Source organism: Hippocampus comes, unplaced genomic scaffold (genome assembly GCF_001891065.2).
Source record: "Hippocampus comes isolate QL1 unplaced genomic scaffold, H_comes_QL1_v1.1 scaffold261, whole genome shotgun sequence".
NCBI classification, from domain to species: Eukaryota; Metazoa; Chordata; class Actinopteri; order Syngnathiformes; family Syngnathidae; genus Hippocampus; species Hippocampus comes.
In genome coordinates, this window is record NW_017805824.1 from 4,791,498 (window position 1) to 4,807,768 (window position 16,271).

General features: G+C 42.0%; 2 protein-coding genes across 6 annotated transcripts in view; both read left to right on the forward strand.

The window, feature by feature from the left end:
- The first annotated feature begins 1,668 nt into the window (after positions 1-1,668).
- LOC109525994 (cell surface A33 antigen-like) lies at positions 1,669-8,065 on the forward strand. Its single transcript, XM_019886981.1, has 7 exons — positions 1,669-1,921; positions 3,238-3,404; positions 4,134-4,350; positions 4,486-4,650; positions 4,872-4,988; positions 5,128-5,257; positions 6,218-8,065. The coding sequence occupies exons 1-7, from the start codon at positions 1,816-1,818 to the stop codon at positions 6,735-6,737; spliced, it is 1,422 nt and encodes a 473-aa protein (XP_019742540.1). The 5' UTR covers positions 1,669-1,815; the 3' UTR covers positions 6,738-8,065.
- Positions 8,066-10,387: 2,322 nt separating this feature from the next.
- Positions 10,388-16,271, forward strand: part of LOC109525993 (immunoglobulin-like domain-containing receptor 2) — a 24,323-nt gene continuing 18,439 nt past the window's right edge. For 2 of the 5 annotated variants that reach the window (XM_019886976.1, XM_019886980.1), the window contains exons 1-2: positions 10,391-10,607; positions 15,836-16,195. In XM_019886976.1, the coding sequence (XP_019742535.1) occupies positions 10,493-10,607; positions 15,836-16,195 (475 nt within the window). In that variant the 5' untranslated portion in view covers positions 10,391-10,492. Of the gene's footprint in view, positions 10,608-15,835; positions 16,196-16,271 lie in introns of all 5 variants that reach the window. The other 3 variants (XM_019886978.1, XM_019886977.1, XM_019886979.1) reach the window with 3 other exon arrangements.

The window sequence follows — 16,271 nt, forward strand, 5'->3', positions numbered from 1 at the left end:
GCATCATACTGAGGTGAATTCTGGTGAAGACATATAGTAGTTTTTTTTTTCTTCATTGAAAACACGTTAACACGTTGGCCTCACAGTGCAGAGTTACCGGGTTCAATTCCAGCTCCATGTGTGGAGTTTGCATGTTCTCCCCGTGCCTGCGTGGGTTTTCTCCAGGTATTCCGGTTTCCTCCCACATTCCAAAAACATGCATGGCAGGTTAATGGAACACTCTAAATTGTCCCTAGTGCGAGTATGTGCGCGAAAGTTTGTATGTCTGTGTGTGCCCTGCGATTGGCTGGCAACCAGTTCAGGGTGTCCCCCGCCTCCTGCCGGAAGTCAGCTGGGATAGGCTCCAGCACGCCTCGCGATCCTTGTGAGGATAAGCAGATCAGAAGATGGGTGGATGGAGGGATGGAAGGAAAAATATTGCTTTGACGCCCTCTAGTGGCATTTTAGGGCCAAGAAACAAATTTGAATTAGGGATAGGAGCTCCATTCAGTCTGGCCAGGCTTGTTGAATAGAGAAACGTGTTTTGCCACCATCTTGTGGCATACATAGGCATTGACAAACCTTTTTCGGTTGGTTTTAAATTACCATCAGTGTTAACCGAAAGTAAACTTGGTGAATATGGTATTTGTGTGCCCTCAAAGTGACAGAAGTGTGAAACTACACCTTGCTTCTTTAAACGTGGAAATCTACTTGAAGGCTATTCCAAAATTAACTTCGGATAACAAATTGAAATGAATAATACATTAGCACAACAAAGTAAAATAGCAGGAACATTGCCATAGAACTTTGCCACTGTAGTACTTAGTGTTTTACTATGTCAAAAAATATAACAGCAGAGCTGGTTGCGGGTATGGAAAGCCATTAGAGCGTTTTTTTAAAATATCGTTAATATCCAGTTTAAGGTCCGTCGACTATTATATTGTTTGTCCTCACTCGTAAGGCAATTCAGCACACTCATGCCCGGCGCTACACTGGGACTGGGCCTGCTCTAGCCCCCGTTCATCCCCCCAGCAATTCATTCATTTCTGTATTTGAGTTTTAAATCATTAAAAAGTTCACAAGCCTTTCTGTTCCAGTACAGTTACTGTTCCCATGTTTGTGCTATAGCTGTACCCCGTGTGTGTTTGAGAGGGCAGAGAGGGTCGGGATGAGTCTTTCAGTTACTTTTGAATTAGAGTTAATACACGTTCAAACGTATTTTTAAAATGTAGGCTAAATGCTCAGAAAAAAAATTTCCCTAACGGAATCATGCACTGCAGACATATTAATAAAACTATAAAATTACTAATAAACTATGTTTAACAGTAATTACTTAATTTTCAAAAGTACTGGTATAATGTAGGACAAATGCTAAAAGCATACAGGGTGTGTAAATATTTTTGCTATCTCTGCTAAGTACAATACACTAAAACACAGAGGTCACATTCTCCAACCAGTCGGACAGGTTCCAGCACTTGTGGCTGAAACAGTTTGTTTGTTGCGCCACCCACTTGCCTGTATGAACATGCCCCTCATTGTCCAGCGACTTGAGTTAACTACTGTAAATCTTGTGAAATTTGGTGCTTTTTGTCAATGGTGTAACTTTTAAACACATGCCAGACCTTCTTACATGTGATGAGAGTCTCTTGATAGAGCTCATTTCCAAACCAAAGTGGTTGACGTTATGGAGGAGGGGTGTGCAGGCCAAGACACATCTGGTGGGTGGGACAAGATGCTACCTGTTCAGCGAGACCGACTGTGATTGGCTCTTGGGAGCTGTCAATCAATAACCAAATCCAGGTTGAAGCGGCTCACCTGAAAGCGGCACGCAGATTAATGAAGACGGGTTTCGGTGTTGTCCTTGCTTTCCACAAGGCCACAGTCCAAGTCAACTTTCTGGCCATGGAGACAAGAATTTTCAGCATCACACTTCTTTATCTGAGTGAGTCACTGCGCGCACCAAATATTTTTAAGCGGACATACCTGTATTCGTTTGTGCTAATTATGAAACATTTGCTTTCTCCAAAGTTATTTGTCCTATACAGTGTTTGTGTGTTTACTGGACCAGTCAAATCGTCCCAAATTATAGACTCCATTGTCTTTAAAATGGTTTCAATCCATATGTTTTTCTGTCTCCGTTTGATGTCTTAAAAGCTACTATGATAATAAAACGAGGAAACGCCCAACATGGCTGTTTCCCTTTTGCTCGACAAAGTACACAGGCTGTGTTTCAAATCACACGATATCCTCTGTATGGAGAACCATCTAGAATCAAACCATTTTGCCGTAGTGTTGTTCAGGTACTGCATGTAGTGAGCAAAGTTTTTTTTTCCCGGTATTTCTCACACTCTATAGCAGGGATGTCAAACATACGACTGGCGGGCCGGAACCGGTCCCCATGGAGGTTCGATCTGGCCCGCAGGATAATTGTGAAAAAATGCATTAAAGACACAGAATGAACATTTTTTTTTTTTTTAATAAAATGCAATTCATGGATTATCCGCTAAAGGACACACTGTTTTGATCAGAGTAGAAGACAACATTGTTTTGATCAGAGAAGAAAACAGCAATCTTAGTCTGTCACTGAGACAGACCCAACACAGCAGACGGTATCAATGCGCCAATGCTTCTTTATACAAAAACAAAGGAAAGACATGATATTTTGGTTATTTATAGCACAGTATTGTGTAATGTTAATGGTCTGGCCCACTTGACATCTACCGAGTCCGTACGTGGCCCACAATGTAGAATGAGTTTGACACCCCTGCTCTCTAGCCTACTTATTTGTAGACAAGATACCATTTAAAAAAAGAGACTGGTAAAATTACTATTTCAACTTCTGTACTTAAGTGGAAAAAAAAAGAAATGCCTTGAATAGGGCCTTTTTATCTGGTCATTTATATCTGGTTTGATAACTTGATACAAAGAAAAAACTCTCCCCACAGATTATTTTCCCTCTTTTTACGTTTCGATACTGGAGCTAAAATCTGACAGGATAATTGGAACTGAACTGTCCTGCATGAGCAAAACAAATTAACAGTAAACAAAATACTTTCCACTCTTTTTTTTTTGTGTGTGTGTGTGTGTGTGTGTGTGTGTGTGTGTGTGTGTGTGTGTGTGTGTGTGTTGAGCTTATTTACAGTTAGCTCCATAAGGAGGAAGCTGCTGAATTCACCTACTGTCACCTACTTGTAAAAATGTTTGTTCTAATGGTGTTCAAAAAAAATGTAAATAATCTGTTGACTGACATCATTACAGCGGTGATGTGTGTTGGTGCCTTGCAAGTGAGCATCCCAGAAGATCGCTATGAGTATGCCAGAGGTGACAACGTAACGTTGCCATGCTCGTTTCAATCTACATTCACCAGGCCACCACTAGTAGTCATCAGCTGGTCTGTGGAAGGATTAGAAGCTAATGCTGATGAGGTTTGTTCTTTATCAAGCTATCTTACTGTCTCTCAAAGCAATAAGTAGACAATTTTGTCTTCGTCCACTTTTATTCTTGAGCCCTTGTTCAAATGTACTTTACCCTTTCGGTTCGTTTGTGGCTTCAAATTATTGTTTGCATTTTTTAAGTTTGTTTTATTTTGCATCATTTTACTTCAGAAAGCATAAAACGAACATCAATTCATGACATTAATTTAAAAAAAAAAATCATTTCTTTTTATTTTTTTACACTTCAAACCTCAGTATATATAGATTTGATGTTCTCAGTACTACTTAACTTTTTTTGTTTGTTAGTTTATTATTGGTAATTGTAAAGTTATTTTACAGTGGAGGGTGCTTCCACTACTTAAATTGAAAAGTAATTATTCTCTGTAGTCAGCAGAGGGAATGTCACTTCTTGAAATCAGACCTTTTCCGTTCATCCATTCGACTGCAGAAGATTCATGAAACATACCCAAGTTCTTTTTTTATATATTACAGTAAAAAACAAGGAGTTTTAAAATGTACTTTTTATGCGTTTCAATTGACCAAAGGTTGTCACGGAGCCAGAAAGTGAACATTGAAATAAACTCAGCTGCATATTATTGAAAAAAGCTTGTAATGACAAAATTGAACAAAAATCATCCCCCTGGTTCAAAAAAAAAAAGGAAGCCAGGTGAACATAAATCGCCACTAGTGTGATAACCAATGTGATGTTTATTTGAACAGAAAGTGATTGCCACTTATTACTCTGCTGGTGCATTGACGGACATCAAAGAAGCCTACAAAAAACATGTGTCAATGGATGTGGACCTGGCTACGGGAAAGGGCAACTTGAAAATTTCATCGATCACACTTGCGGACAATAAAGAATTTGAGTGCCGCGTCCAGATCCCAGGCGACACGGAGGGCACGCTTTTTGACACTGTTCGCTTGGTGGTTCTAGGTAACATTTTTCCACTGGATTGAAACTAAATGTGCATCACATACCATCTATGCCTTTTTTTTTTCATTAGGTGTAAGTTTTTCTTCACTATGTAACAATGTGCCATTTCTTTAAATGTGTGTTGTTGTTTTTTAGTGGCTCCATCGACACCCATCTGTAAGATCCAGGGGAAACCACAATATGGCCAGAACATCAACCTGACCTGTCACTCAGAGGAAGGCTCACCACCACCCAAATATGAGTGGACCAGTCTTAATGCGCGCAGTGTTCCCCATAAGAAAGATCCAAGGACTACCGACAGTAATTGCACAATATACATTCAATTCTCGTACTGTTATCTTACTACCACCTGTATGTAGCTAAAATTAGGATGACCAACAAATGATTGGCATGTTATGTTTACCACATGAAATGGGGAAAAAGTGAATCACAACCATGGGTGAGGGAGAGGGTGAGAGTGAGGGAGCGAGATTGCAAGTGCAACCATCTAAAAGATTCTCTGGTTGTGTCGTTTTTGTCAGTTGGTGGCATCCTGTCTCTCTTCAACATCACCAAAGAGACATCAGGATACTACACCTGTACCTCAAGCAACAAGATCCGTTCTGCCAGCTGCAACATCACCCTCACAGTCATGCCAGGTAGGAAACTCCTTTGCCGTTCCTGCAGCTTCTTTTCTCCAAATAAACTTTTTTTTTTTTTGAAAGGGGGTGGGGGGTCACAGTGCATTGTCATACCCTTCCCTCCCTCACTAGTGTGTCTTCCACTCTGCCTGTGTAGCATCCATGAACATCGGCTCCACAGCAGGAATAATTGCAGGAGTCGTCGCGTTGCTGATCATCCTGGTCGTCATAATCTACTGCGTGTGCTGCCGCAAGAAGAAAGAGGAAGAAGAGGAATACGCAATGGGGTAAAGTTTTGTTTTGTTTTTTCCTTCTCGTGGGCACGCTCAAGATAAATTTAATTAGACAAAAGAGGCGGCACAGTGATAAACTGGGTAGCATGCCCGCCTCACAGGTCATGGGTTCGATTCCGGGCCCTGGCCTTCTCATGTGGGGTTGTGCATGTTCTCCCTGTGCCTGCGTTGGTTTTCTCTGGGTACTCTGGTTTAGAGGTCAATAAAAGGTATGAATTTTCCCCGAAGGTAGTGCTTTGGACTCTACCGGCCATCTGCTGTAATGCGTCTTAATTACATCTTTGGATCTCTCTTGGTGCCCAAAATGTATGGCCAACCTCAAGAGAAAGGCCGTCATGTGTTGAAAAGTTATTGATGACGGGCCATCATGCGTCGAAACATAATGCGCAGTCACATGCTGAAAAACGATTGTCGACGGGTTGGCGGCCATAATGCCCAGGACCGGCCTGAAAATCCACTGGCTGTTGAAATTCCCGATGGCCACCCCGTCCCTGGGTGTCGGCATAGCATAAGCCATGATCACTGCCTCCATGACAGTGAAAAAAGTCCATTATCACAAAAGGCGGATGGGTCAGAGAAAGTTGGCGAAGCCGTGCTAAGCTGCAGTCACAAAAGCACTGAGATAAGTTTTCAGATGATTCAGTGTACTTGTCACATAGGTCTGTCTGGAGCTGCTATACAGCGTAGAGTAAGAAACTTTGAACAGCAAAATAGCAGGCAACTTGTAACATGTTGTCGTTACATGGGCCAGCTCTCCGGATTCTCAAAGCACTTGACAAATTAGACTGACATGGCAAAACATACAGCCTGAAATCGGATTTCACAAAAATAAATTAATTAATTAAATAAATAAATACATACTAGAAGCAGTGCAGCCAAATGAAACGTTACAGAACGAACATTTGTCAAAGCAAACAATTTCAGTCACGTGACATTGTTGTGTTGACTTTTCAGAGTTCGTGAGGAAGGGCCCCGTGACAAAGTGCCTGACAGGAATGGAGCTGAGAGGTCAGTGGATAGATATATCGACGACGACGATGAGTCCAGTGTGAGGGCCCCACTTCAGGAGCAGGACAAGGGACGACGCGAACGTGACGACAACCCACGACGGGATTCTGACGATCGCCGTAATGACTATAACGACCGTCGCAGGTATGACGACGATCGCCGTAGCGACTATGACGATCGCCGTAGCGACTACGACGACCGTCGGAGCGATTACACCGATCGGCGGAGCGACTATTCGGATGCACGTGACAAGTACAATGACCGCCGTGAGCGCTATGACGACGATGATGATCGCCGTGGCAACTGTACAGATCCCCGCGATAGGTACCATGATCGCTACGATGATGACAATAACGGCGACAGAGATCGGCGCTACCGTGATGACCACCGCTACGATGAACCTTATGATGCTCGGGACAGGCCTCCTCCTGTTCCATCCGATAAGCCGCGCAGAAGAGATGACTAAGCCTCCCGGGTGCATTGATCACCATCCTTCATCTTGATGGCCCCTCTCCCCAACAGGACTTTCACACTGTAGGAACTCATTCGGAATCAGTTTAAAAGGTGGGGCTGTCTTTTTTATCCCTGATATGGGCTTGCCACTTTCCTGGGCTGATTAAAATATTGACAACTACAAACAACCCACGGAATTGGTATCCAATCTATAACATTTATTCTTGGCTAAATACTAAAGGTGGGGTGGCAAACTACGTAAAGTTTCTGGAAAATTCCAATGGGAATTCAAGAGAGGGAATTTTGGACAATGAGCCCTGCTGGGAATCGAAAGTCTGCAAGTAATGGAGTCAAAACACAATTTTGGTTGAAATGAAAATCATCAACATAGTTCTTTTGAACTAAAAAATAATATTCATACTGAACGGCAAATTTGCTGGGTTTCACTCTATTCCAACTTGGTATCTTTAAATTGAAATGAGAATTTGCATAAAATTAAAAGTAATTTAACAGACATCTCTGTGTTGGAACTCTGAAGCCAGCTTGACTTCTATACAGACGAAAATAGTGCTTCGCCATCGTCTTGTGGCACGTTGGTGTTAAGGAAATGCCTTTTCTTTTTACTGTGGCTCCTTAAAACGCATCTTACTGTGAGCGTCTACCTCGACTTGTTTTGTATCATCTCAACAATGGCTACACTGACATCTCTCTTGTATTGCCATCTATTTTCTAGTGTGTTTTTCCTTATTAGGGTCACAAGTCCGTGGAAGTAGTTGTATTACTCCAATGAGAGAAAATGCTATAGTCTATTTCCCTAGTTTTTTTTAGAACTTTTCACACATGTCAACCCACAAAACAGAATTCCATGTATCCTTAAGTCCCATATATTCAGATCTTTTAAAAACAAATTGCTAATTGTTATGTGAGTGTATCTGTAAAGAACTTTTTTTTTTTGTTAGCATACTGTATGCAGGATTTTAGTGTTCTTGGCTGAGGCCTGTGTGTTGCGTTTCACATGTGTGAGTGTAATTTTACTGCAGTTTGGTCACATTCCAAACAGAGTGGCAAAGCTTTCACGTTCTCTGCCTCTGTGATTAAACATGGGTGTAGTGTATTTCTAGTTAGACGCTGTTGGGATACAATGAATAGCATGTGTCTGTCATTTTATTTGGGTGCAAGTCTCTCAGAAAGGCTAGCATTGTTTTTATAGACTTGTTTTATATGGAAATAAACAGTTTTGTCGTTCAGCTTTAGTAAATATGTTTTCCACGTGTGTAATGTTTTGTAAAACTCCTGTTTGTAAATTGTGTTCCATATGAAATAAAATCAGGCTGAAAGACTCAATATTGATAATTGAATGTGGAACACTAGAGGGCAGTACCTCATGTCTAATGCAAGTACCGGGGTAGTAGGGTACTCTATTTCAAATGGTCAATAAGCCACTTGCTGAAATCCTCTGCGCATGCCGCAGAATGGAGGTGAAAAAAAGAGGCTACCAAACGAGCATTTTTGCATTACAATACATCGATGCATGCCTAATTGTAGGCCTTAAAGCTTGCAGGCGTTGTTTCAAAAGTTTTAAGCCTCATGTGACAAAATGCCAGGTGCGCTTTGTGCGATGTTTAACTGCTCTAATGGAATTTAGAGGCTTGAAAGTTGGTGGAAAAACACCCTCACAGAGCATTGTAAACCCCCATTTATTTGTACCAATTTCCCGACAGAAAAAAACCTCCAGACGGACAAATTTGGATTTCTTGAACACAATCATTCACGTTTATTTGAAACCGATAGGGAACACACAAAGGCTAAGTACGCTAAGCAAGCTAGCCGAGAGCTAAACTAATGACACTTCAGCCAGACAGAAGTGGATGTTCTCATCACTGTCCCTTTTTAACCTCGAAACGTTTCCATGTTTCAGTATTTGAACTTTTGGCTTACTTGATTTAATCAAGTTGATTACATTTTAACCAATAGTAAATTGGCACGGGTAACACTACTAGGCCTAACTAGTTGGCTTGTGTCAAGTGCTGTCATATTCTCCTCAATCCTACAAGTAGCACCAAAATAGTTTTGCCTATGTGGTGATGGTTTTTGATGCCAGCGTTACGCAACTAGTGTGCAGACATATCACCGAGGACTGGAGTAAAACTTTCCTGGCAAGACAGTCATACTGAATCCTTTTTTTCAGATATCAAAGAAATGCTCATTAATTCACTATCTTGATGTCCACGTACTAGTACGCATTTTGCCCTCACTAAAAGTCCAACTTTGGCACTCTAGTAGAACAACTACATTTCACGAGTTGCACAGAATTGTGCATTAATTGACAATTACTACTAGTGAAGCCCGAGAGGTTGAAGAGGAATTACTGTGATTTACTATTTTCTTTATTGCTTTCTAATCAAACCCATTTTTGTGAGGATTCTCCAGAGAACATGTTTTCCATCAAAAAGGAACAGTTATCTCCTATCTATGTTGCTGGCACCATTTGAAAGGTCAGGCTGAGGACACCAGGGGGGACTGGTCTGTCTCCCAACAGATGCCAACTTTTATGACCAACACCTGGATCACAATGGATTTTGCCTTCTTTTAAGCTGTTTTACATGAAGGTATGACTCTCCGCCTCTCATTTACATATTGCTTCTATATATTCTTCTTGTCTATGTGTTGAAGGGCACTCTGACCACATCAAAAGGTTACAGAATCGATTTGTAGTGTGTTGTGTTAAAATGGAACAAAAGACGTCATGGTGTTTGGTCTTTATTCTACCTTTTAGAGAGAGAAAAGAACCTGTGTGCGAAGGATTGACCAATGGCCGAATCCTCATTTGCAAAGTTAACTAACTCGTACATTTACAGTATGTCACTTATAGCACTAGGCGGCCCAGTGGTCGACTGGTTAGCCGTTAGCGTGTCAACCTCACAGTGCAGAGATACTGGTTTTGATTCCAGCTCTAGCCTCCCTGTGTGTAGTTTGCATGTTCTCCCTGTGCCTGCATGGGTTTTTTCCGGGTACTCCGGTTTCCTGCCACATTCCAAAAACATGCATGACAGGCTGATTGAACACTCAAAATTGTCCCTGTGTGTGAGTGTGAGCGCGGATGGTTGTTTGTCTCTCTGTGCCCTGCGATTGGCTGGCAACCGGTTCAGGGTGTCCCCCACCTACTGCCCGAAGACAGCTGGGATAGGCTCCAGCACACCCCGCGACCCTTGTGAGGATAAAGCGGATCAGAAAATGGATGGCTGGATGGATGGACTTCTAGCACTAGTAGCCAGCACTTGTCAAATATTGTGCAGTTTTGCATGTTACTATCCATTAAGCTGTTTCAGCAAGTAAAGTTTTTAAAAAAGTGCTAACTGCATGTCACTGGTGAGTCACAACTATGCATTGACATAATTTTACTAGTTAACATTTAGGGGCAGTACTTGTAGGGTGACTGCACACTTTTGCCTAACTAGCATAATATTGTCCTACCAGTGTGGAGAAATGTCATACAGCTCGTGGGATTAATGGAGTAGCAAGAGAATTGTTCGAATAGTCTGCTGACCTGTCTTACTAGTGGCAACAAACAATGTACAAGTGCTGCCGTTGCTACTTCTATGCCGAAAAGGGATAAACAGGAACCACCCCAGTATTGCTCTTATTGTGAAAATATTTCCCGGACAATGCGTTTCAATAGTTAGTCTGACTCTTTGCGTACCGTTATCTGCCCCCCACTCAGTGCACCGACAACCGAAGGTTGTGTGAGCGAAACAAGCGACGTCCAGGATGAAACGCAAGAGAAAACAGCGCAACATCCACTTGGATGAACTGAACTTCACTTACACCGTCTGGAACATGTTTTTCATACCGAAGTGGTGGATCTTGATCGCTTGTTTGGCAGGTAAGTGGAAAGAAAGAGCGGGTAGAAGTTCACACAGTAGTGCTCGTTGTACGACATGTTCACTGCTTGATAGATGGATGCAGTCATTCGTTTTAAAGACGAAATTACTTTGCCCAAATGCAAGGTTCCTATTTGACTCTAATAATCAGATTCCAAATTGTCTATGTGAGCACATTTTTTTTCTTTTTTTTTTTTTTTTTGGTTCGCTGAGCTCGGTGATTTGAGAGTCAAGTGGAGCACCTTGAAAGAAGTTTTCTTTATAGCCAGCCACTTTTGTAGTTGACTGTAAAAACTAAATAATGATTGAGTAATCCGAGTTAGAGGGTGTGTGGATTAAAAGAGTTGACTGACTAGAGCCAAGTGTATATATAAAACCACATTCACTGGGAACAAAATTCGTCCCGGGAATAGTCGTCGACGGCGGCCGTCACTTATAATAGGCGTTGTGCGTGTGTGTGTGTGTGTGTGTGGGGGGGGGGGGTCGTTGAAAAGTTGTCATCGACTTGGCGTCGTGCCCCCATATGCTGTTGGCGACTGGGTGCGGCAGTCACGTGCCGAAAAATGATCATTGACGAGAGTTGGGCATTGGTCGGTCGTGATGCCCAGGATGCCCGGGAAAATTTACATCCTGTGTTTTCCCGAAATTCCCGATGGCCACCCTGACCCTGATGGGCAGTAAAAATAAAGTCATCTGAAATATAAAAAAGTAGAAATGCTTTGTCATGTCTATGCGCCCGTGTCTTCACAGACACATATAGGTGAAATATTTTATGTTTCGAGACAAAAGTGCAATATGTATGCCGCACCCCAGCAACATTCTTTGCCCCTCTTTTAATATCCCAATAGGAACCCGCCACCGTCTCCCACCCACCTCCTCCTTTAGCTTATATGTTCTCTCCGGGAGGGATTTTGTACTAAAAAAGTAATAAAGCGTGGGGTTGCTGAAGTGGGCGCTTGATCCAAGGAGAATCAGTCCTTTGTCTTTGTTGCTGTGCTTTCTGGAAGTAAAGAGAAAGCTCTTCCTGTATCATATCTGTTTTAGTTTTGTTTGGTTCTAAAACGTGTTCAATTCTAAAATGCCACGAGTGTAGTTTAATAAAGGCTGGCTGGAAACACACCTTTTGTAATGTTGTATTCTCATCTTTCACAGTACTGTACAACGTTGTATCTTTGGGGTAAAGTCTTGAAACTGGGATGCTACCCTCCAAGAATCTTTGTACACTTGACTTTTACTGTCTGGGATCCTTGGAAAAGGTACACACTGTTGCCTTGGAGTCCAATACCTCTCTGAAAGAATACCATCCGTCAACCTCTGATTTGTTTGACTGTGGAAACGGTTTCTCCCCAAGGGAATGAAAATTAAAATAATCAAAGGTTCCTTTCATCAAAAAATTATTAATGTAACAATATATGTTTGAAAATAATAAATAAAACTGAGGTTTTGAAAGTAACATGTTTCTTGGTCATACAAGTGTAAATGTGTAATAAATAAATAAATAAATAAATAAATAGATTTTGATTTATATATAGTTATAGTACCGTGATGGCACACGTCAAATTTGACCTCTTTTGACATTTGAATACTAACAATAAAAACAATTAACAATAAAAATATCCCAAAATGTCATTCTTTCATTCTGAAATTTTCTCCCAAAAGTGACCCAAAAATGCACCAGATGAACATATTCTTTTGTACAGTTGCTTCAAAGTTTGTGTACACTGAGACTGTCTAATTTTGTGTGTGTGTGTGTGTGTGTGTGTGTGTGTGTGTGTGTGTGTGCGTGTGTGTGTGTGTGTGTCAGGTCCATCAATTTGACATTCAGAAATAAAACACAAGGATGAGACAGGAGACTCAATTCTGGTACCAGGGGGGAACGAGGAGAAGCGTTAGGTTTCAGTTCTCTGCACGTCACCCAAGGATCTCCCCGCTCGCCCTCTCATTTATTGGGTATCTAATACATGGGTGTGTCCAACCTAAAGGGTGAGGGCTGTTGAAGACACACTGAACTTGTTTGACTATGTGTGTGTATGCGAGTGAAAATTACATACATGTGTGCAATCATTACAAAAACACCAAGTTGCAGCTGGTGTTGACAGTTCCGTCCACATCCGACCTTGCTCTTGTTTTGTCTTCATACTTATCTCTTTCCAACCACTTTGTCAGAAAGGTGGTTGCGTCCCTCAACTGCCACACAGTGCACTAAGCATTCTTATATTATAAATGTGAGCATATCTTCATGAAAAGCACTATATTTTTATTAAAAGCAGAAGCGTTCTTCATTGCAAGCATAATCAATTTATCATTGCAGGCATAAGCGTTCTTCATTGCAATTTATCATTAATAATATGCAAATGTATGATAACTAAAAACAATCAACCTAACAGTATGTATTTGTGTGTATTCATGAATTATTTTATTCTGTTCAAGAGAAAGTTGATACAGTACCGAGGTCCATCGGCGGTCCACCGCATTTGCATAGTTTTCATGAAACAAGCATAAACATGGTATTTTAATGGTCATGGGGATATCTTGAAATAGTAAAAGCATCCAAGTCATGTATACATATACATTAGCCAGTATTATGTATGTTTTCATGTGACTGTGTTCGAGGGCTTGTGGACTTGGAAACATTCCTGACAATGCACCCTTGCACCTTTTCCCATTTAAACATCCACCTGTTGGTCTTTTAAGGCCCATGGGGTGGGGATCTCAAAACCGTGAAAGAGTAAAACAGCATAAGAATGATCATAAATACTGACAACCTTGCAGTGGTTGAGAAATCAGTACAATTTATAATGATGGTCATCAGTGTGGTATGCTCCAGCATGCGTTAAGTTAAAATGAGGTGAGTGTAAGTCAGTGTTAGACAGAAGAGGGAGGGATAACCATGCTGAGCGCAACGGTGTGCGCACCCTAAAACACCTGACTTTGTGTTTTTACAGATGTTAGTGGGTGTGGATGTGTGGGGGGCATGTTTCTTTCACATGATTCTCCTTGGGGTGAATGTTGCTCCTGAACTGTTGGGTTCAAGCTCCTGGTCATCATGTGACGCCAGTGACTGCAGCTTCACAGGCACAAAAACAACAACGGGACCTTTCAAGTTACAACTCAGCCTTGGTTTTTGTCACATCACACTGCGCGTTTGCTGGAAATATTTTGTCTTGTATTTCTCTAGTTTTCAGACTCGGCATCTCGTTGTGTGTTTTTGTCTATGGAAAGCCAAAGGGTACTTTGATTCCATATTCTTGATATCAAGCTTAAGCCCCTTGTAGTAGAGGACTCATTGTCCTCACTTGTGCAACCACTTTGGCCTACCAGAAGAACTACTACATGTTACCAGTGAGGCGAAATTATCACTGGTTGACAAATGTGTGGTACTACACTACGAGTTACAGTAATAGAATTTGACTGTTTTACATTTAGCAGTAGCTCTTGACTAGTAGAATGGGTGGGCCACAAACATCAAGTGGCACATGTTGCTTCACTAGTAATTTGCAGTTTTTCTCCTAGTGTGCAGCAATGTTGAAAAAAAAACCCACTTATTAGACATAGTCATTTTAATAGTGCGCCGAATTGTTCTACCGATGTGGCACAAGAGTGTACAAAGTATTCGTACATGGACCTAAATGCTCATGCTTTACAGAAAACATTTGAACATTTATTCAGTGTCAAGGATATTCAGCTGAAGGTACTCTTTGGGCCCTATTTTCATGCCCACTGCAAGTCTAGCACAAAGTGCAGTCGAAGTGTGCGCATGGGTCACGTTTTCGTTCTTTTGGTATTTGGCTTGACTAGCGCAGATTGAAGGGGGTGTTTGCATCACTGTATGCCATTGTGGGAGGGGAGGCAGGCGACTCCCGGCCAATCAAAGTGGCTCCCCTCATTAATGTATTTAAATTCAGCAAAGTGAGGAAAGCACTTTGCAGAGAAAGATGCTTTTAGCGTTAAAGGAACGACAAGATCCCCCCTTTGTGGATGATGTAGTCGGCTGTGCATGTGACGTGGGCAAATGGAACTGCCTTGCACCCCTGCACCGTGCGTCCGTGTGTGACCCCCCACACCTAATTGTTGTGCTATTGAAATATTTTTAAAATGATAATGATTATAATTCATTCAAAGAATTGATTTCTACACTGATTCAAAGGGCTTGTCCCATGCTGTTGGTGATAGTTTTGAAATATAATGACATCTACAACACGTCTGCGGAATCTGTCTGCACCTGCCTCAATTTTAGTCTACCCAAAAGCAGATAGACTAAAACTGAGTCTTTTTTTTTTCGAACTATATCGGCAGGTGCGCTGGGGGAGTGTAATAATAGAAAATGATCTGCCAGAACACCGAGCGACGCAGAGCGCAATCCAGTAAATTGACAAACACGCTGAACTAGACTTGCCCTGGCAGGAAAATGGAGATGCGCTCATTTTTGCTCCGGGGCCAAATTATCAAGTGCATCAGGGGTGCGACAACTCTATGCACTAGAATGCCAAGTTAGGTGCATCGTGCTCCCTAATGTGTTATCTTAGACCTGTTTTAACCCGGAGCGCACTGGCACCTGTCCACAAAAATAGCGCCTTTGTCTTCACTAGAAGGACAACTTTGGTACACTAGAAGGACAACTACATGTTGCTACTGACACTAGTTGGGAAGTGCATGCTAAGTTATAGCTATTCTCTCGTAGCACTGGTGGCAAGCACAGTTTTTCCTGACAAGTAACAGGTAGTTTCGGTAGTTATCCTTCTCGTATGCCAAAAATGTCTTACTAGTGTGCAGAAAGTAGTGGAAATGTTTTTTGTTTTTTTTAATTTTACAATTGGCCCCCTAGTAAGCAATTAAATCTACTGCGCTGCACAAGTACCACCACTAAGCTCAACTAGCTGCAAAATACCCACTATTAGTTTTGCTTCACTAGTAACATGTAGCTGTCCTATGACTGTGGATAAATGTTATTCAGCAGTGGAAGGCAGTAGTCACTAGTATGACAGAGCCACTCTACTGATGCACCCTCATCATTCACTTATGTGCTGAGTTGTCTAACAAGTTAGTAGAAAGAGTATACTAATACATAGTACTAGTTCACTAGTACACAAAATTAGGTTATCGAATAAGCGCTTCAACATCTTTCCATATGTCTCGTCTATGTACACTTACGATTCTTTCTTGGACCTGTTTAGCCTGGCCGGACCTTGTTGTGTACAGAAAAGCCGACCTTGCTGTTGTCCTCCCACAGGTTTCCTCCCTGAGCGGTGCTGTGGAATTCACGTGTTAGTACGAGATGAGAAGAAGTATGCGGTGTTGTTCCAGTCGGTGGTGTTGCCGTGCCAGTTCAACAGCGTGTCCACCCAAACGCCGATAGTGCAGTGGGTCTACAAGTCGTACTGCCGGGACCGCACACGGGATTCCTTCAGCTTTTCCGACAGCCTGAGCGGAGCCAGATTGCTGGGAGGGGGAGGTCACGAGAACGTGAAGAAAGAGAGCTACCTCGACTGCTCTGATAGCAGCCGCACGGTGCGAACTGTGGCCTCAGTCTCTGGATCATCTGTCACGCTCTCAGAGTACTACAAGAACAGAGACGTTTCCATCATCAACAGTGAGTACTACGCACACACACACACACACACACACACACACACACACACACACACACACACACACACATTTTCTTG